General features: G+C 35.4%; 1 protein-coding gene across 1 annotated transcript in view; it reads left to right on the top strand.

Moving 5' to 3' along the window:
• The window catches only part of PSMD14 (proteasome (prosome, macropain) 26S subunit, non-ATPase, 14), a 117,990-nt gene that overhangs the window by 5,691 nt on the left and 89,937 nt on the right, over window positions 1-22,362 (top strand). The window contains exons 2-3 of the mRNA XM_011991394.1: window positions 2,786-2,918; window positions 5,187-5,238. Of these exons, the coding sequence (XP_011846784.1) occupies window positions 5,191-5,238 (48 nt within the window). The 5' untranslated portion in view covers window positions 2,786-2,918; window positions 5,187-5,190. The remainder of the gene's footprint in view (window positions 1-2,785; window positions 2,919-5,186; window positions 5,239-22,362) is intronic.

Genomic DNA, 22,362 nt, shown 5'->3' with positions numbered 1-22,362 from the left:
GTTTTGAAGGTACATATATCTTCATATGTCATCCTTTGAATGGGCATCGTGGTTTGAATGAACTGCTCATCAGCCACCATGCATGAACCTAGAACATACTTGTCTTGTATAGATCAGTTCTATATTTCAAATACATTTCTAGTGGGCTCTAGCTTATTACTTCTGGTTCTTGTATTTGTTATCCTGTGTGTGTATCTATGTGAAAATATACATCACATAAAATTTACTATTCTAACTTTCTGGTGTACAGTTTAGTGGCATTAAGTATATTCACAGTGTTATGTAACTGTCACCACCATCCATATCTAGAATTTTTTTCGTCCTCCCAATTACTTTACTTTTGAAAACATTGAGAGCTCATAATTTTGTTGAAGATAGGATGCCATCTTTCCTTCATAATTGCAAAACATTTATATTTTTAGATTTATAGGCACCATTTAGAATTAGTCCAGTGATTTTTAAAATTTCTACATTATCCATTTCCTTTTATTCACATTTGTGTACACTTTAGCATTTTTCCATGTGTGAACTGTATTAACATCATAAGACATCAAAAAATATGTCACACATCTCTTTAGAAAACAGGTTCTCATTGCAAAATGCTGTGTGATGAAGTCCTTTCTTGTTGAATAAGTAACTGAGTAAGAATGTCACTTTTTTGGTTTTAGAAATATATTGTTCACTCACTGACCCTTTAAAAAATAATCTGTTGAGGAGAAATTCACATAATGTTAAACTAACCATTTTAAATTGAACAGTTTAGTATCATTTCGTCCATTCACAGTGTGCCATTACCACCTCATTTTAGTTCCAGAACATTTCTGTCATTCCAAGGTAAAAAATCTCTTAGCCATTTAGCAGTTTCTCCATTTTCCTCCCTTCCCCACCCACTGATAACCACCAGTCTGCATTCTGTCTCTGTGGATTTATTGGATACTTCATATACATGGAATCACATAACATGTGACCTTTTGTGCCTGGCTTCTTTTACGTAGTGTGATATTTTGAGGTTCAGCTAACTTGTAACATGTACCAGTAGTACTTCATTCCTTTTTATAGCTAAACAGTATTTCATATTACAATATTCCTTTATGTGTTTATAGTAGAATTTGTTTATCCATTCATTCTTTGGTAGACATTTGGACTGTTTCCATCTTTCGGCTATTGTGAATAGTGATGGTGTAAACATGCATGTACATGAACTTATTTTGAGTATTTGTTTTCGGTTTTATGGGGTATATACCGCTGAGTGGAGTTGCTGGATCAAGTGGTAATTCTATGTTTAACTTTTTGGGGAACTGCCAAACTATTCCCAGCACTCATTGGTTCTTAAGTTTGAGAAAATTAATCTAGGGTATTATCATCTCAAGATAGTCTGAGATTTTGTTTATATCAGTGGTTCTCAATTGTGAGTGATTTTTGAGACAATCAAAAATAACTTCAAACATTTGTCCCCCGGGGACATTTGGTAAAGCTTGGAGACAATTTTGATTGTCACAACTGGATAGGTGCTGCTGTTGTCTAGTGGAGCTGGGGATGATGTTAAGCATCCTATAGTGCACAAGACAGCCCCACGAACAACAACAGATTATCTGGTTCTGAATCTCAGTAGTACTGAAGTTAGTAAATCCTGGCTTGTACCGTCAATTTTATTGTCATCATTAGAGACTAGAATGCTATAATCTGTCTCCTTCACATTCATCTTTGATTTTGTAGTAATGTGAAACATTTTCTTTGTTGCTTTTTTCCTTTTGCCATTATTAAAATGAAAAATTCTGATTTCTTAACCGTGCTAAATGAAGACTGAAAAAAAGACTACAAAGATGAAGTCTCTAGTGTTCTATATCTTTTTAAAAGATGGATCAGTGCTTTGGACAACACAATAAGAATGAAAGGATGATGTAATAACTATAATTTTTTTCACTATTGCATTATTTTAGACAGTTCTTATCATTTTTCCATATTCTTGTCATTTTAGTGTTTTTGGCATAGTTTTGGGAATAATTGATTAAGAAATGATGGACTACTAATGCCTCCTAGTATGATAAAATAGCAAATTATCAGGGTATAAGAAAAGTAACCACTAATATTCCATAATATTTGATAGATTTGTAATAATGTACAATTAACCTATATAGTAATTACATGAGAGAATGAACTGTCCTATTTAAAAAATAAGTAAATTTTTATTTTATTCTTTTTTTTTTTTTGAGACCAAATTTCACTCTTGTTGCCCAGGCTGGAGTGCAATGGCGCATTCTTGGCTCATTGCAATCTGCCTCTGGGATTCAAGTGATTCTCCTGCCTCAGCCCCCTGAGTAGCTGGGAGTACAGGTGCCTGCCACCATGCCTGGCTAATTTTTTTTGTATTTTTAGTAGAGAAGGTGTTTTACCATATTGGCCAGGCTGGTCTCGAACTCCTGACCTCAGGTGATCTGCCCGCCTTGGCCTCCCAAAGTGTTGGGATTACAGGCGTGAGCCACCGTGCCCGGCCTCTTTTGTTCTTTGAAAAATGTCTGGAAAGACTAAAAGTTTTGAAATGTCTGTCTTCAAAGTTAGTGTTCAAGAGAGAAACATATACATAAAATTTGGATACAGGGTTACTCACTGTGCTCTGTAGCTCCCTGTAAAGTAGCTTATTCTGTATTCAGAAAATGATTATTAAGAAACAGTTTTGATTTCTACTTCATTTTTAGGAATGTTGATTCTTTTAAAGATTTTGGTATAAAGTTTTTCTCCTTAAATTATCGAAATAATTATATTTTATTTTGTTTACTTTTTTCAGGAGAGAAAGAAAAAATAAAATATACTTGGAGAAATTGTGCCTGCCAGAATTAGCAAGAGCTTTCTTTAAGAAGAAATTTGTCAAACTCAACAAATTGAAGGTTAACACCTTAAGAGTTATAGTTATTGACCAGGTAAGGTTTAAAAATGTATTTTACTTTTAATTATTCTTTTAGGGGTGGATAGAGAGATAGCATGAAAATGTATTATTTTTAACAGATGTCAAATTATGAATATGTTTGATAGATAACCAGATTTTCAAAAGTGGTGTGATTTAGAATATGTATCAATATACTTCATTCCCAAATGTTAGTATTTTTATTAAACCTGGTTATCTCAGCTTAAATGTTTTAATTTGTTAAATATGTTTCCTCTTTGCTGAGACATCTAATTTTGCTACAGAAACAAATTTGACCTGCCAGATTTTCTTTCTTTCTGCTTCTTGCATCACTCATGTATATTCACAGCATCTGGAGTCTGTGTAAAGTCATCAGAAACAACACAGAGGAATAGATAAACTGAACACAGCTGGGAATCAGTTTTGGCCTAGAATAAATATATATATTCTAATGTACACTGTATGTTGTTTGTTTTTCTGTTGGTTCTTTAAGTTTGTAAGGTTGAAATGGTCCAAAGGAAATTTTTTTCTTCTTTAGTAATTTATTCTAGAGAATTGCTTTAATATTATAAAACATACAGGATCCCCCGCCCCCGCCCCCCACCCAGTTTACAGCCTTTAAAAAGTGCTGCGTGTTGAATGCCATATTTGATTTGAGGAATTTCAATGAGTATTTGATGGAGATTTTATTTGTAAGTGTTGGTATTAGGAGGATGCGTTAAGATCGTGAAGTGGAAATTTTGTCTGTATTACCATGTTTTCTTATATGCCTTTTCATTTTAAAAAGAAATTGTTAAAATTGTGAGTTTCATAAACATGTTACATGAAACAGTCCAGATACAAAAAATATATGATTCTGTTTATATAAAATTAAAAAACAGCTGAACTAATCTATGCTGTTGAAAGTTGAATTTTTACCTTTTCAGGGTGGAATAGACTGGAAGAGGGGCTTGGGTGGTGTTTCTGAGGTGCTGATAATGTTCTGTTTCTTGAACTGGGTGATGGTTACATGGATGTGTTCATTTTGAAGAGTCCATGGCTATATCGTTTGTGTTCTTTTCTGTATGTGCACTTGAGTAAAGTTCTTTTCTGTAGGTGGACTTGAATAAAGTTTGCAATATTAACATTGTTAAATTCTTACCAGGATTCAACAAATGTGATTGGTGGGGGGGTAATATATAAAGTACATTATTGAGTTTTAGTTTATATAGCAATTTGAACTCGTAAAACAACATGGATGAAGGATGAAATGAATCTTAGCATTTAATTTAGAATATAATTTGTAATAATACCATTTTCTAAAGCATACACTTAGGAAAAAGGAATTTTATTTAAGGACATAGCAATTTTCAAGTAGAAAAAATTGCTTTGTTGTCATTTTTAAATTACTTAGTTGTACTGCTATTCATTTTTAAAATTTGGTTACTTCTTTTTGTTATTTAAGACCATACAAATACACTTGCTATTTCTTAACTTCTTCTCTGAGGTTTTCAAGCTTGAAGAATATCTTCTGTAGTTACTCCAAACATTAAAACTAAATCAGATTGGTATAGTAAATCCACCTTGTATTGGTTAACTCTGAAGTTATAATTGAGAAGCACAGTTGAATTTCCTTAGTGAAAAAGTCGTATATCTCTACAACATCTGAAATAACACAAAATATCTGTGTAGGTTCTAGAACACTGTCTTAATACGTTTAATGTTTACGCTATAGTATTTCTTTTAGTATAATGAGTTCAGTTTTTAAAAGCCTTTGATGCTAATTCAGAGATCCATAATCTGCTCACAATGTCTTTCACATGTAGTTTTGATGATAACTGACAAGCTGTAAGTTAATTAGCACAGAACTTACTAATGAGGATGTTAAAATTTAATTTAAAAGTGAGGATTTTTATTTGTACACTCTGGACAAATTGAAGGAAATTCAATCATACATATGATAAGCATTTCAGTCACTTTTTCTGCATTCAGGTACTTTATTAGATAACAATAAGAAAATATAATTAACTTAATGATAGCAAAGTTTTGAAAGTATGCTAAGATTGCTTGTCTTTAAAACTGGGGATAACCCAAAACCAAAGCAGTAAAATAAGGTCTGTTAATTAGCATGGAAGACAGCTTCTTGAATTAATATGTGGTGTTAATTAACAGGAAGTCTGATGTTGTGTTGTAATTACCACCAATATTTTTGACATACTGAGTGACTGAAAGTGAATTATATAGATAGCAATTGAATAAACACTTTTGTGCTTAGGAACGTTTTTTCTTTGTTTCTGTTTTCTAGAAATATGGACAGACTACTTAGACTTGGAGGAGGTATGCCTGGACTAGGCCAGGTTAGTATATAGTCTCTTGAGCATTTCCTTGTGTGTAAACTGCAAGCCTTTTTGTAGTTATCCAAAGAGAAAGAAATTATCCCCAAGAAAATCACCTAACGGATAACTTTATGGTAAGAATCTTACCTTATTGATGTTTGCTATCTTGCAACACTAGATAACATGTGGTAAACATTTACTGTCTTAGTTTACTTTTCTCCTGGGAATAAGAATTTTCTGTTATTTGCTTTGTTTAAAATTTTGAGATATGTGAGATTATCAAAGTTGTCTTTTAGGGAAAAAAAAACCCCTCAACATTGCTTAACTTCCTGAATTTACAATGTAAACTTTAGATGTAACACAAGAAAAAGTAAGCACGTCATCCTGTTTGCGAGATCCAGAAAACTGACCCATAGAATGTTTGTATGTACAGTCTTAACACTGGTAAATTTCTGCTAGTAATTATAATATATAGATGGATTAATAAGTAATCTCTCTCCTTTCCTTTAAATTTGGTATAAATGGTTTCTTTTATAATCTTTTTTAAAAATAAATAAGCTTTCAGTTGTTTTAATATTGTTTGTCTTGTTCCGTTTGCTGTTGAGCAAATGACCTCTAGATTTCTGCCTCAGGATAGTCTATATGCTTTCAGGTCAAGAATTTCTGCCTCTTGTGAGTTCTACACTTTTGCTCTGTGCAATCATACATTGAGTTAATACTAATTAACAAAAGAAATGACTATGTGTTTTTCTGTTCCTAAGACTTCTATGTATGCAATGTATTGTTTTATGACCAAATATTGGAAATATTTTTATAGTCCCTTTTAAAATCTCTTTAGTTTCCAGCTTTCCCACATTTCTTTATTGCTATCAGTGACTTCATCTTTCTTCAAAGTAATCTATGTTTACTGTAAGAAGCAGTTTTTGTTTGAGACTTCATGAAATTCTCAGTGTTTTAGAAGAACTTTCATAAGAACTATTTGATTAGGTCTATCATGGTTTATGACTTTTAGAAAGTTCGAATCTTTTTGTGGTTCTGTATTGCATTCTTGGATGGATTTCAGTTTTTTCATTTACTTTTAGTTTTGATGATTTCTCATGTTTCTTTGCTGTTAGCCTATTTCTTCATGATTCTTCATTTTTGTAACACCTGTATAACTCATTCTCTCAAGAGGCCTAAGCCTCTTTGAACTTGATCCTGAACCATTCCCATTTTTTCGTAAACATTCTAGAGAGCTTCTAGAATTTCTCTAATTTATTCTGAAATTAGTAGTAATAATGTTCAGGCATGTGAAAATGTGGGAAGTGAGGAGAGGTTGTGTGTAGATACTGCAAATTTACCTGCAAATTATAGGTAAAGATGTTGCCTTAGAATTCTTAAGGGAAGTTGTATCAAATTTAAATATAAAAATAACTTTCCTTAAGCATAGATATAATAAATTACCCATTTTGGAAATCCATGCTGGAAAACCCCTGGACATGAAATAATGGTTTTACTGACCACAAATTGAGCTACATTATATGTCAATGGAGACTTCAAACCTTTGTATCAAGTGAAAAACTTGATGTTTTCTCAGTAACCATATTGGTTTCTGATTAATCAGCCATTGTGTCCTTAGTTTGTACTCTTTTTTGAAGTTAAAAATCTGCTTAAGAATCATTTGATCTCAATTAGATGACAAACTCAAAGAAATAATTTGTGGAACTCTTATTTTTATGGTATCTCCCTTATCCTATACTAGGTGTTTAATTTTCTTTTTCTCTAAAATTTTATTTTATCTTGTTACAGGAATAATTTGACAAATACCTATCATGTTACTTTTGCAACATGAAATGTTAAGTGTATTTTTTGCCTAATAAGAATATGTTGTTTATTATTTACTTATTATAATTTTTTTTGAGATGGAGTCTTGCTCTGTCACCCAGGCTGAACTACAGTGGCATGATCTCGGTTCACTGTACCCTCTGCCTCCTGGGTTCAAGTGATTCTTCTGCCTCAGCCTCCTGAGTAGCTGGGATTACAGGCATTCACCACCACGCCTGGCTAATTTTTGAATTTTTAATAGAGACCAGGCTTCACCATGTTAGCCAGGCTGGTCTTGAACTCCTTGACCTCAGGTGATCCACCTACCTTGGCCTCCCAAAGTACTGGGATTACAGGCGTGAGCCGCCACTCCCAGACTATTATTTATTTTTAATAAGAAGTCAAAGATCTTTGGATTGATAATAGCTATCTTTTCATTAGATAAGGCAAGGCACCAATAGTAGTAGAGAAAAAGGAGACACAAATTGACCCTTCTCTCTAGAAATCAGTGGGAAATGTTATCTTACCATTTAATGGAAAAGGCAGAATTCCCTCCCAAATAAGGAGCAGGTCACTTGCTGGTAAGTTTGTAGATGGCCCTCTTAAAATGTGGCAGTAGGCAGGAGCAGAACAGGTAAGGGCCTCATATGATTGAGAGTCCCTTAAGGTTATTTTATTTCCTTGATTGAAGAACAAGAACCATGGACATTTTATGAGTGAATAGGCCACCTTAAATCATGATCTATATGAATAACCTAACTTTGATGAAAGAAATATCCAAGACTTACTTTTTTTATGTCAGTCTCCAAACAGTTGCTACTTTACTGGCTTGAAGACATTCTGTTGCACTCCTGGTTGACACAAACCTGGTGGTTAGTGTCCGACTCTGCAAGTTAAAGGCTCACTTCTCCACAGAACTACCCTTACTTCAGATGCCAGCTTCCTGTGTCCCCAAGCCATCCACACTTCTGACCGACACTTTGACCTGACTATAAATTTGGAGGTCCTCACAACCTCCTCAGGTTTGATAATTCACTAGAACAACTGACAGAACTCAAGAAAGTGCTGTGCTTATTATTACAGTTTCGTTATCCAGGAATACAGATTAGGAGGACCAGTGAAATGAAGACACACAAGATGGGGTCTGGGAGGAGATGCAGAGCTCCTGTGCTCTCTCTTCATGGAATTAGGGCTTGTCACCCTCCCTGCACATCAATGAGTTTACTAGCCAGGGAGCTCCACCTGGTGTAGCTTTGGTGTCCAGAGTTTTTATTGGGACTCGGCATACATGAGCTTGATTGATTAAATCATTGGGTGATCAAACTCAAAATTCAAAATCTCCATCCTTCCTTCCCTCCTTGGAAATGGGCCTGGCTCAAAGTCTTAGCCCTCTATTTACCACGGTCTTTATGGTGATCAGCCCTCATTCTCAAGCTATGTAGGGGTGGTCACTGAGTCACTGTGTTAGCATAACAAAAGAAACTCCAAGGGTTTTTGAGGCTTTGTGCCAGAAACTCAGGTTAAAGACCAGATTATTTTGCAACAAAGACTTGTTTTCAGCCTTGACTTCATTATTTGTAGAAACAATTCAATATTTCATTTGAATTTTTCTTGTACTATTATTTGATACTGATTTTGTGCTGTTTCCAAGAGACATGATCCCACCTTGAGTCCCAATGCCTTTAATATAACCCAATAGTAGTAAAAAGGTCTTTGGGCTTTGCTCTATGTGCTAATTGGTTATGTTGTCATTATTATTATTTTGAGTCAGAGACTTGCTTTGTTGCCCAGTCTGGAGTGCAGTGGCATGATCTCAGCTCACTGTAGTCTCACCCCCCTGGATACAAGTGATTCTCCTGCCTCAGCCTCGCAAGTAGCTGGGATTATAGGCATGAGCCACCACGCACAGCTAATTTTTTTTATTTTTAGTAGAGATGGGGTTTCACCATGTTGGCTGGGCTGGTCTTGAACTCCTGACCTCAAGTGATCTGCCCACTGCAGCCTCCCAAAGTGCTTGGATTACAGATGTGAGCCGTTGCTCCCGGCCTGGTCATGTTTTTTAATGGAGGAATTCATAGTAGTAATATAGGAATATCAGTATTATAATCACAGTTGATACTGATATTTCATTGTTTTTGAGGCCACTTGGCCTTAGTTGTTTTATTTGGGAGTTGTAGTAGGGCTAGTAGGTAAAAAAGGAACTTGTAAATAATCAAAGTCCCCATTCATTCTAGTCTCTTAATTTTCTCTAAATAGGAGGTGACTTTTCTCTTTTCCAAGGCTATTCCTTGTTCTCAGATCTCGTTCTCTTGACACATTGCAGATCTCCATTGACTCCTTTCTCTGCCTACAAAGATGTTTAAGTCTCCTGTATCCAAAAAAGAAAACTCTACTGCATACTGCCATAAAACCTTTTCTTCCATTTATTTCTAGAATTCCTGAAATAATAGCTTAAACTCCATAATCTACTTAATTACCTCTATTCACTCTCATGAGAATGCGTTCTGGCCAACTCTTGTATTACTGTATTGGAATTTTTTAAACTGCCAAGTCTATTGGCCTATTTTTAGTTCTCTTTTAACTAAACTTCAATATTCCACACTTACTGTCTTAAACCTTTCTCTTCCATTTGTTTTTATCATGCTATCTTTTCCTGTTTCTCATTATGGTATCCATTCCTACAAAACAACTAAGTTTTATATTTTTTAATATCACATTTTAAAATGTTAGTATTGGCCAGGCCTGGTGGCTCACGCCTGTAATCTCAGCACTTTGGGAGACCAAGGGGGCAGATCACATAAGGCTAGGAGTTCAGGACCAGCCCGGCCAACATGGGGAAACCCCATCTCTACTAAAAGTACAAAAATCACCTGAGTGTGGTGGTGCACATCTGTAATCCCAGCTACTCAGGAGGCTGAAGCAGGAAAATCACTTGAACCCAGGAGGTGGTGGTTGCAGTGAGCCAAGATTGTACCACTGCACTCAAGCCTGGGTGACAGAGTGAGACTATGTCTCAAAAAAAAAAAAAGAAAAAAAGTTAATATTTGAATAGTGATAGGCTAAAATAATTAAATTTGTCCTCAGTCCTCTACTTCAGTTTAACTTACCAGTAGTTTGAAGCAGAAATAAAGATGTTTTATTAGTACTAATAAAATTTGTAAAGTAACAGCTTTACATTTTAAATGTATTTTTAGATTTTCTTTGTTAAAGTACTTACAAACTTGAAATTACTAAAACGTGTGAGATTATTATATTAAAAACATATATTACTATAACTTGGCTACTTCGTTGTCTTTATAACAAACTCCACCTAGGTCTTGGCATCTAAACGATTTCCAAAAGCAGTGAAAATAGAGCCCAAGAGATGAGAATAGCCAAAGCATATTCTGCAGTTTTTTAAAAATTTTGGTTTCTCTCTGGGTTCATTTTAGCTTTGGAAATAGTCAATATAAGCTTGAAAGTAGGTGGAACTTCAGCAAAATGACAGTGGCATTTAGTAACTTGTCTTCAGTTTTAATTTGTTAAGTCAATATTTGGAGTTTCTGTGTATCAGGTATTATATACTATAACGAATTCCAAGATGAACAAGAATATCAATGCCTAATCCAGAGCCTTACATTATAATAGACACACAAGCAATCGTGTTTTAAGTGCCTACCACACATTAACTACTTTGAATCAGTGAAAGCTAATGCTCATTGGAAATAATGTGATTTGTAAGCACAGTGGAGGTTAGTTTAACTTCTTTTGGGAAAAATGAGACTAACTTGGGAAAAATGGGAAAAATGAGATTAAACTGAGGAGATGATGTTTGAGCTGAGTTTTGAAATGTGTGTCAAGGCATATTCAAAAGACTAGATATTAAATACATAAGAAAATACTGGGAAAAGAAGCTTGTAAAGGACTCTGAGGTTGGTTATGAAAGGCTTGGAATGCCATACTTAGTGATTTTTACTTTTTTCCCCTAGGTGTTGTAGTTTCATGAAGATTTTCTTTGTTTCTTTTTTTTTTTTTTTTTTTCAGATGTGAAGATTTTTTTTTTTCTTTCCAGTAGACTTGTGAGATAATTTGATCTGTGTTTTTGAAAAGTAATTCTAGTGGTAGTTTGGAGAATAGGTAAAGGGGAACAGATTAAAGGCAAAGTCATTAATTACATGAATATTTGTGACTTTCAACCTTCCAGGCATATAACAGGATTGTATTTTTCTGTCATCTTTGAAGTTAGCATTACCATGATTTTGCTTTGACCAATGGAATGTGATTGGTTAATAGGTCACTTTTAGGTGGAAGCTTTAAGAATCAGTATGTGTGATTTGTCTGCCCTGGTAATAAACAACATCATGATCATGGAGCCTCTTTTTGCCAGGTCCCTTAGTGAAAATGACATACAACCTGCAAGTCTTTTTTTTTTTTTTTTTGAGACAGAGTCTCGCTCTGTTGCCCAGGCTGGAGTGCAGTGGCCAGATCTCAGCTCACTGCAAGCTCCGCCTCCCGGGCCCACACCATTCTCCTGCCTCAGCCTCCTGAGCAGCTGGGACTACAGGCGTCCACCACCTCGCCCGGCTAGTTTTTGTATTTTTTAGTAGAGACGGGGTTTCACCACGTTAGCCAGGATGGTCTCGATCTCTTGACCTCATGATCCGCCCGTCTTGGCCTCCCAAAGTGCTGGAATTACAGTCTTGAGCCACCGCGCCTGGCCAACAACCTGCAAGTTTTAAGCAAAGTTAAAAATCATGTGATTTCTGTGTAAAATACCCCAATTTTTTTGGTCTCTTTAAAAAAAAAAAACAAACACACACTGTGTAGGCCAAACTAAGCACATATGCAGCAGGCTATATAATGCCTATAAGTTGTCACTTTTTGTCTGTGGTACAGACCTCATTAATTTCAGATGCAAAAATAAGGCAAAATACTGTGGGTGAGTGATCCCAGAAGGCTTCCTGAATGTGGTGCGATATAGTGTACATTTTGAAGAATTATTTCAGGTGGCTAGATTTAAAAAATGAAATTCATGAATTGAATAGGATGTATTTTGTTATAAACAGTGTATGGATTTTTTGTATATTCACTAATAACTTTTTCTGGTTTGTTATTGTGGTTATTGGACCAGAAATGTTGTTTCAATTGTTTGTCTCAGGTTTTGGTCTAATGTTTGGTAGAGAGAATTAATTTAGCATAGCAATGGAAAAAATGACTGGAATAAATGAAAATATAATACTGTTTTCATGGACGAGGAGTCTTTGTATCATCACATGCCAGTTCTTTCCAACTAATCATACATTCAATGCAGTTTCAATAAAAATATCAACTAGAATTTTCATGGAAATAGGCAAACTGACTCTAGAATTCATATATGAAAAAATAGTTCAAAAATAGCAAAGAAATTCGTAAAAAGGAAAAAGAAATTTGCTCTACCAGATTTCAAAATATATTTTAATGCTCTATGACTGAAGTAGTAATATATTGTTGCAGAGATAATCAGGTAGACCAGTATAATCAAAAACCCAGAAACACATCCATCAATATATGGGAACTTGGTTTGTAATATAAGTGACATTAAAATAGTGGAGAAGGAGAGGCCTGTTCATTAGATGATGCTGAAGCAAGTGGTAGCCAGTAAGGGGAAAAACTAAAATTAGATTCCAGCCTTATTCTATACAAAAAATATTTGTATCAAATGGATTGAATATCTAAATATGAAATCAAACTTTATAACATTTTTTTTTTTTTTAAAGATGGAGTCTTGCTCCGTCACCCAGGCTGTAGTGCAGTGGCATGATCTTGGCTAACTGCAACCTCCACCTCCTGGATTCAAGAGATTCTCCTGCCTCAGCGTCCTGAGTATCTGGGATTACAGGTGCCCACCACCACACCCGGCTAATTTTTGTATTTTTGTAGAGACGGGGTTTCACTATGTTGGCCAGGCTGGTCTCGAATTCCTGACCTCAATTGATCCGCCCACCTTGGCCTCCCAAAGTGCTGGGATTATAGGCAAGAGCCACCATGCCCAGTCCAAACTTTATAATTTTTGAAGATATGCCCATTTGAATGGCTATTATCAAAATTGAAAAACAGCAACAACAACAAAATAAGTATTGGTGAGGATTGGAGAAATTAGAACTCTTGTACATTGATGGTAGAAATGTAAAGTGGTGCAGATAATATGGATAACAGTATTGTTCCTTAAAAGATTAAACATAGGATTACCGTATAATCCAGCAATTCTACTTCTGGGTATGTGCCCAAAATAATTGAAGGCGGAGACTCCAACAGATGTTTGTGCACCAATATTCTTAGCAGCATTACTTATAATAGCCAAGGGGTGGAAACAACCTAGATGTCCCTTAACAAATGAATGGATAAATAAAATGCATACACATTCATTCCTTAGTATCCTTGGGGGATTGATTCTCGGATCTTCGTTGATACCAAAATCTGTGGCTGCTCAAGTGGCTTAGATAAAATGGCATAGTATTTGCATATAACCTATACATGGTCTCTCGCATACATTAAATCATCTATAAATTACTTATAATGCTTAATACAATGTAAATGCTATGTAAATACATATATTTAAAACATTTTTGTTTTTTATTGTTGTATTGTTACTTTTTATTGTTTTTTCCCTCCGGTATTTTGTGTCTATGGTTGGTTAAATCTGTGGATGATGAACCTGTTGATATGGAGGGCTGATTGTACATACAATAGAATATTATTAACTTTAAAGGAATGAAATTCTGACATATGCTACAACATGAGTGAACCTAAAAGATACTGTGCTAAGTGAAATAAGCCAGACACAAAAGGACAAATGTTATTATATGATTCCACTTACATGAGGTACCTAGAGTATCAGATTCATAATGATAGAAAGTAGAATGGTAGTTGCTAGGAGCTGGGAAGAGGAGAGAATAGGGAGTTATTGTTTAATGGGTACAGAGTTTCCGTTTGGGATGATGAAAAAAGTTCTGGAACTGGTGTTGGAGATGGTGGTGTTGGTTGTGCGACAGTGTTAATGTACCTAATGCCACTGAATTGTTATTTAAAAACAGTAAAAGTGGCAAATTTTATATTTTTACTACAAAGAAGACATTTTAAAGTTCAGTTACCGTATGTTTAAAATGAGGTTGATAATACCTACCCAGATGGTTCTTTATAAGGATTAAATAATCTCCAATATGAACTAGTCAGGTGCATAGCAGATACCCTTCCCCAATCACCCAGTTTTTGGGGGCAGAAATTTTTATGTCTTTATGACCTCAATATAGGAAAGCACAACTCATAGGATTCATAATTTGACTATCTCAAGACAGTATTACTAATTCTTGTCCCCAAAAGACAACAGAAACAAACTTATAAGACAAGCAAAGATGGAGACAAGATACTGGCAACACATTAATCTGCAACACCATGTGGTTCATTCAGCAGAACCATAGATAAGTAAGACAAAAAAAAGACCTCATTTAACAAAAGAATGTGAAATAAGAATGGCCAAAAAAAAATTATGACAAGATACTCAGTGTCATTTTATATCAGGGAAATGAAAACTAAAACAACTATTAGATTAGTTTTTTTAAAAAAGCAACCTGTTGAATTAAGTATTAATGAAAATTTAGGAAAGCAGTAATTTTCATGTAAGCTGTGTGCATGTGTGTGTGTATGTGTTTGTGTGAGTGTGATGTTGGTTAGGAATTATAGCGCAGTGCTTAGATCATTACCTGGCAAATAACAGACAATAAATATATGTTAAGTGGACACACCATATGTGGTAAATGGTTAAAGTCACTTTGGAGAGCAATTTGACAATATCTAGTAAAGTTGAAAATGACCAAACTTCTGTTACTCAATAATTCCATTTATTCACTTTAGAGAAACTTTTATATGTCAATATCAGGAGACATATTGAAGAATATTGTTAAAGCATTATTTGCAATATTAAAAATTGCAAAATATTTAAATGCCTAAATGTGTTATGATGAAATTAATGCAGCAGCTAAAATGAATGAACTAGGTTCTATATACCAATATGCATAATAGATCTTATAAACATAATAAGAGAAAAATTCAGTTGTAAAAAGATACATACAACATGGAAGCATGTAAATTTAAAAAACATAAAGTAACACCCTTTTTTAGGGTTATATAAGTCCAGAGTAAAAATATTACAAGTTGTTCTACAGAAGCACTGTCTAGTACAACTTTCTGCAGTGATGGAAGTGTCCATATCTGCACCATTCAATACAGTAGCCACTAACCACATGTTAAGTACTGGAAATGTGACTGGAGCAGCTGGAGAACTGAATTCTAAATGTTATATTACTTAAATTTAAAGAATCACATGTACCTGCTGAGCCCATGAGATGTACTTTGTCTAACTGAAAACTGAACTTCTAATTTTATTTAAATTTATATGGTCACATCTAGCTAGTGGCTACCATATTGTACAGCGCAGGTCTAGATAACTCACAACAAATTCATGAAAAGGGAGGGAGGCAAAAGGAACTTCAACTTTATAATATTCGCTTTTTAGTATACAAACATAAAACTAAAGCAAAAGAACAAGTTGTGGAATAACACTAAATAACATTAAATGACATTAAATAATATTTTTCTTTAGTACTTTTTAGAAGAGCCACCAAATAAAGTCAGAAATTCATTTGAATTTATTTTTTAGTACTTTTTTAATGCCTTACCTAGGTATTCCATTTTCTCTCCCACTCTTTAATTTGAAGGCGATAATACTAGAGAGGTTACCACAGTATAGATCTTGCAGGGCCCTGTGGAAAGTTCTCTTCTGAGTGATTTGGGAAGCTATTAGAGATTGCTGAGCAAAGGAGTCATGCTTATCAGACATACATTTTTAAAGAACTTGGACACACTGAAGATGAAGGTACCGTAATAATGTTTTAAAATAAATTACAGATTATTATTTTATTTTTATTCTATATCTGCTAGAGCAATCCTGCCATGTAGTGAACCATCATAGATTAATGTGTACAATTAGTCTTTATTTATATGTGTCACATCTGTCATAAATACAAGCTTTAATTTTGCTATAAGCACTGGTATAGTAGTATGCAAATGAGCAGACCTTTACAAAATTTTTTTATAGGTTTTCTTTATATTCCTTGAGTTCTTTAGCTTAGCTGTATTGACAGTATTTATATGCTCATGAATATTCTGGTTCCTTTTTTTTTCTTTGACTCTTGAGTATCTGATGTAATCCTGTGTACATTTATGAAGAACCTTTCTAAACTTTAGTAGATTAATGTGGGCATTTTCTCTTAAGAAGTAGAGAAGGGTCAAGAAATTTTAATTGTTTTATTTCTTAGCTTAACTACAAATAATAGTGATTTTGCTTTAGAAACAAAGCAGAATTACAAGATGCCTTTAACGTTTTTCTTATTTGCTGCTCTTGTGAGGTTATAATTTTATTAAATATAGTTCCTAATCATTCTATTCATACTCTGATACGTATACGATAGGAAATTAAGAAAGGGGTCAGGTTAAAAGCAAACTAATTAGAGCATATTCTTTCTAGTTGTCATTGTAGTGTGATTATTCTGAGTATGTATTAAACTCTGTGAAAAACAGGGTGCTTCTGAGAGGCCTCAAATCTAGTCTCGAGGGTTCTCAGATAAGTAAAAGGGACATAAATTTTCCATAGGTATATGATAGTTAACCTGTGTCAGTTTGTTTGAATATTTTAATTGTGATAGGTCTTCTTTTGGGAGGAAAGGTCTTTGACACTTGTGAATGCTAAATTTCTATTTTGATATGCAATTGTGCTAAACAATTTTGTTCAAGTTCTTTAGAACAGAAGGGGATTGGTGATAAATTTTCAGTTACAGTGAAACTGTCCTTCAAATTAATCACATTCTGATGAAATAAGAGAAAAAATAAAAATTGTGAAAAGTAATGAAATGTTTAAAGTTTTAAATATTAAAAAATAAAAAATAAAAAAATAAAGTTTTAAATATAAAGTCAGGGATATGATGGATCTATTACATCCGATACCATTTTTGGTAGAAAGAGTATATGGGAAAGAAGACAGAAGAAGATATCTCTATCTAATATGGGAAATTAAGACATTGCAACTTAATCTCAATATTCCAAATGTATGGGATATTATGATCAAAGATCCCATCTGTGTCTTTTCTTTCCCTACCTTCGACATTGTCTTACATGTTTGATTTACTGGTTACATTGCTGATTTGGCACATTGATCTTTGGGTTTCCTATCTTAAACTTGCATAATTTTACTTGTAATTTTTCAGTTCATTTTATCATTTGGAAAGTTCTCTAATTATCAGATTCATTTAAAACCCAAGCAAGTGGGACTGATTTTCTTACAACACAGACTCAAGGTGATTCTCTGTGGGATATTGTCTGGGTTGAGTACCCTGAAAGTATGCCACCAGAGCAGGGCAGTGGTCTCCACTGGGCAGCCTCTCAGTGCTGCTTTTTAAGCTGTTGCCAGTGATTGCACAGGCTCTTCCCTTCAGAAGACTGAATGCCTGTGAAGGGCATAATGATTTAGGGACAATAGAGTAAATAATAATAATAATAAAAATTATGATAGTTGTACTTTTCTCTTACTCATTGTACATTTCCTCCTCTTTTTACTCAGTTACGTTCTTGCCTGCCTGTGGTAATTTTCTATTCCCTAGTGTTGTAAATACCGGAGCCTGAGTTATTAGAAGGAAAATGCTTACCAAAAGTAGACAGTAGAATGACAAAACCTAGTTTTTGAAAAGTGCACCATTCTGTTTTATAGAAAAGGAAAATTTTCACTTCATAAGAAACAATATATTTCACTACCTAGTAGAATACATTTTTGTTGTCATTGTATAGCTGTATCACCATAGAGAGATGATTTTGATTTTACTTTAATTTGTACCTGGTTTTACGGTTTCAGGTTATTTCACTCCCATTTGTGATTTCTGGTTACTGTATTCATTTTCTGATTTCTACTGTATAGACTAGATGATGTCTTTGGATTTTTTTTTTGTTTTAAGACGGAGTCTTACTCTGTCACCTGGGCTGTAGTGCAGTGGTGCGATCTCAGCTCACTGCAACCTCTGCCTCCCGGGTTCAAGCAGTTCTCCTGCCTCAGCCTCTCGAGTAGCTGGGACTACAGGCATGTGCCACCATGGCTAATTTTTTGTATTTTTAGTAGAGACGGGGTTTCACCATGCTGACTGGGCTGGTCTCGAACTCCTGATAGTGATCTGCCTGCCATGACCTCCCAAAGTGCTGGGATTACAGGCATGAGCCACCGGGCCTAGCCTCTTTGGATATTTTATAGCTCAGCCATTCTATAAGACTTTTGCCTTGGGAGCTTTCAGCTTGAAATGGTATGAAAATTATAGTAATATAGGGAGAGAGCCAGATACTGTGAGTAGGGAATGTCATTGTAACATCTAGAACAAATGTATGAATCTATAAAGAGAACCCACATATTTTGAAACTGTATTAAAATTTTCCTCTAGAATTTTAAAAATTGGGGTGGGGGAGCAGAGGAGAGCCAAATGGACTGATGCTGAGTACCTTCCTTATTCTGATATGAGGTGGTTATGCACTCAATCTTTTAATCCTCACAACGATCCTACATGGGTAGGGATCATTATTTTCATCTTATTATAGGGTCGAGTCATAGAACTAACAAGAAGTGGAGCTAGAGTTGGAACACAACTTTTTCTGATGTCCCAGCCTATTTACATCAACATTTCTTTAGGTAGAGAAAATTAATAGTGTTGTCATGGTTACTTGTTTCATAAATTAATAAAATTTAAATAGTCTTGTAATTTTTATGGTAGATCGAAAGTAAGATGCTTGCTTTTTAAAATTTTTGGGAAACTAAAATATTTAGGAGGGTTTTTCTTTATCCTGACATGTAATACTTGGCCCATGTTTTAAGAATATTTAAGGAATTAGTGAATATTTCATTTTATTCCCTCTGATAATGTGAATTTTGACACATTGGTAAAGGTAGAGGTTACAAAATAGTACAACTTTTAAAAGAAGGTTTACATTTCTTACTTTCTTAAGTTTTTAAAACATTTTCCTTACACTCCAGAAACTGACTAGCACTTCTTATTGCCAAAATACGTTGTTTTATTTTAAAAAATTATTTTGGGAAAAAGGCTTCTCTTGTTAAGCTAGTTTCAATGACCAGTGTTGTTGTACCTTGACTTGTAATAATGAAAAAAGAGGTACAGAAAGCTGTTTTATTTGAATAATAGATTTGCCAATTAGCCATCAAGTGCTTCCATCTGTGAAATTGTTGATCAGATGGGTTAGCTGGGATGTTTCCAGACTAGGGCATCATAAATGGCACTTGAAAACTGTCACTTTAATGATGAGGTTTCAAGTATTACACTGCTTGATGCTGTGGAACCTTTTTCTCCTTTTGCAGTACCATGTTTTTTTAGAACATACTGATCCCACTTATGAATTCTGTGGCATCAAGAAAATTTGGGAGACCTGCCACTGATGTAAAGTTCTGCCTAATCTGCTGCTCTGGCCTGTGCTGGGATTACACCAGAGTGCTAACAGCTTCTTTCATAGCCTTTCCAGTAATGTTGGTTGGGGATCTGACTGGCACAGGCAGGTGATGCTCATTGCTTGTGGGCTATGGAGCTGGCACACTTTGGCAAGTTTCTTTGCACTTTCCCATTAATATAAACTCATTTTCAAATATCTCACCTCCTTAAATAAATGTATAGGAGCATAGTAGCCTAAGGCCACATAAGTGTTGAGATTTCTATGTGTACCCCTTGTGTGAAATGACTTTAGCATCTGTCTTGTACCTTTTTGAAGGATTTAAATTGCTTATAGGTAATTATTACATTTTAAAATTTGTTTAATAATAGCATAGAAATATAAATTTCTGGAAATAATTGTTGTATGTCTTTCCTCACTGTTCCATGTCTTCATTGCTCATCCTTCCATTTTATGGGAAGTTTCCTTTTTAGTAAGTTGACTTCCTCAATGCCGGTGCGTGTGATTAGATATTAGAGTCTCTGAGTGACATTTTTCCTTGGTAGGACTGTACTGTGCTTTTCTTTTCCTGTAAATCCAAATTCCTGAAATTTGGGCACACTTCTGGGTTACCAGTCTGTGTGGGGTCAAATTCATGGCCCATGTCACTTTTTGGACAACAGCGTGGCCTTCTGCCTGTCCTGGCACAGGTTTCAGACCTACCACTATGAAAGGCAGTATATATTGGGCAGTGGTGAAAACCCAGGGCTCTGGAGTTAGGCTAGATTTAAACACTGGCTGAGATCCATGGAAGAGGAAGAGAGAATGAGAATGCAGTGTAAATGTTCAAGAAAGCAGATAGTTTAGGATCTTGTTCCTATTCTTCTTCCAGAATAGATCACAATTTAGCATCATTCCCAGACCCTTCAACCTCAAGTGGACAAGCCCCCAATGAGAGAAAAGTATCAATGTTTTAAAAATTATGTTATTTTGCCCGGTGCGGTGGCTCACATCTGTAATCCCAGCACTTTGGAAGGCCGAGGCAGGTGGATCACCAGGTCAGGAGTTCGAGACCAGCGTGGTCAGCAAGGTGAAACCCTGTCTCTACTAAAAATACAAAAATTAGCCAGGCATGGTGGCATGTACCTGTAATCCCACCTACTTGGGAGGCTGAGGCAGGAGAATTGCTTGCATCTGGGAGGTGGAGGTTGCAGTGAGTTGAGACGGCGCCACTGCACTCCAGCCTGGGACAGAGCGAGACTCCATCTCAAAAAAAAAAAAAAAATTAGGCCGGGCCCAGCGGCTCACACCTGAAATCCTAGCACTTTGGGAAGCTGAGGTGGGCGGATCACCTGAGGTTGGGAGTTCGAGACCAGCCTGACCAATGTGGAGAAACCCTGTCTCTACTAAAAATACAAAATTAACTGGGCATGGTGTTGCATGCCTGTAATCCCAGCTACTCTGGAGTCTGAGGCAGGAGAATCGCTTGAACCCAGGAGGCGGAGGCTGTGGTGAGCCGAGATAGCACCATTGCACTCCAGCCTGGGCAACAAGAGTGAAACTCCGTTTCAATTAAAAAAAAAAAATTGTGTAATTTTTTTTGACTGCCTGGCCACAGTTGTCTTTTTTGTTCTCAAAGGTTTGTGTGGTCTCTCTCCATAGCAGAAATGTCCAGTAGTTAATAGATAACCTTGACTAATCAATAGGTTTCCCTTTACAGGTGAGGAAATTGAGGCATGTAGAAATTAAGTAACTTATTCAGTGCATTAAGACATTAAAAAAAGTGCCTTCAGAGCAGAACTGGAAGACTGTCTTGCTTTCCAGTGCTCCTGTGTAGAGCATTAAAGGAAGTATAAGAAAAAGAAAATGGAAACAGCTGTGACCATGTTGATGGAAGAATAGAACTTTCCCTTCTTTGACTACTGCTACTTTTTCATCCTTTTTAAGTATTTTTCTTCTGATGTATTTTCTTTTTTGGAAAATAGAGACAGGGTCTCACTATATTGCCCAGGCGAACTCCTGAGCTGAAGTGATTCTCCCTCCTCAGCCTCCCAAAGTGCTGGAATTATACAGGCATGAGCCACCATGCCTGCCGTTTGATGTGTGTTTTTCTATCTCTGTTCCCTTAATTCCTCAGAAATAGGCATCCTGTCATCTTTTGTGTGGTATCTCAAATAACATTGTGAATAGATGAATGCTTAATGAAATTAGGGTAGTGGTCAGCAGTATTTCTAGGAAGCCTCAGAGATGACTTCTGTCTCTTAAACTCTACCATGCCTCAGAAACTCTGAGCTGTTTATGCTTCTCATTAACAGAATTCAGGCAGTTTTTATGAGAAACAAACAAGGTATTTTTTTTTTTTTTTGACAGTTTAGTTAACCAATTTTATTGTTAGGAGCAGTGTTACAACAAACATCCTTGTGCACACTTATAAATGGCATTATGTGGTAGTGTACATGCATGTTCTAATTTATAGATTTTGTTCAATTGCCCTCTAAAATTATTATTTTTTCTTTTTTATTATACTTTAAGTTCTGGGGTACATGTGCACAACATGCAGGTTTGTTACATATGTACATGTGCCATGTTGGTGTGCTGCACCCATTAACTCATCATTTACATTAGGTATATCTCCTAATGCTATCCCTCCCCGCTTCCTCCACCCCACGACAGGCCCCAGTGTGTGATGTTTCCCTTCCTGTGTCCAAGTGTTCTCATTGTTCAATTCCCACCTATGAGTGAGAACATGCAGTGTTTGGTTTTCTGTTCTTGCGACAGTTTGCTGAGAATGATGGTTTCCAGATGCATCCATGTCTCTACAAAGGACATGAACTCATTCTTTTTTATGGCTACATAGTA

This window comes from Mandrillus leucophaeus, unplaced genomic scaffold (assembly GCF_000951045.1).
Source record: "Mandrillus leucophaeus isolate KB7577 unplaced genomic scaffold, Mleu.le_1.0 Scaffold110, whole genome shotgun sequence".
NCBI classification, from domain to species: domain Eukaryota; kingdom Metazoa; phylum Chordata; class Mammalia; order Primates; family Cercopithecidae; genus Mandrillus; species Mandrillus leucophaeus.
Note: the sequence above shows the minus strand (reverse complement) of the source record. Positions and strands in the feature narration are given on the sequence as shown.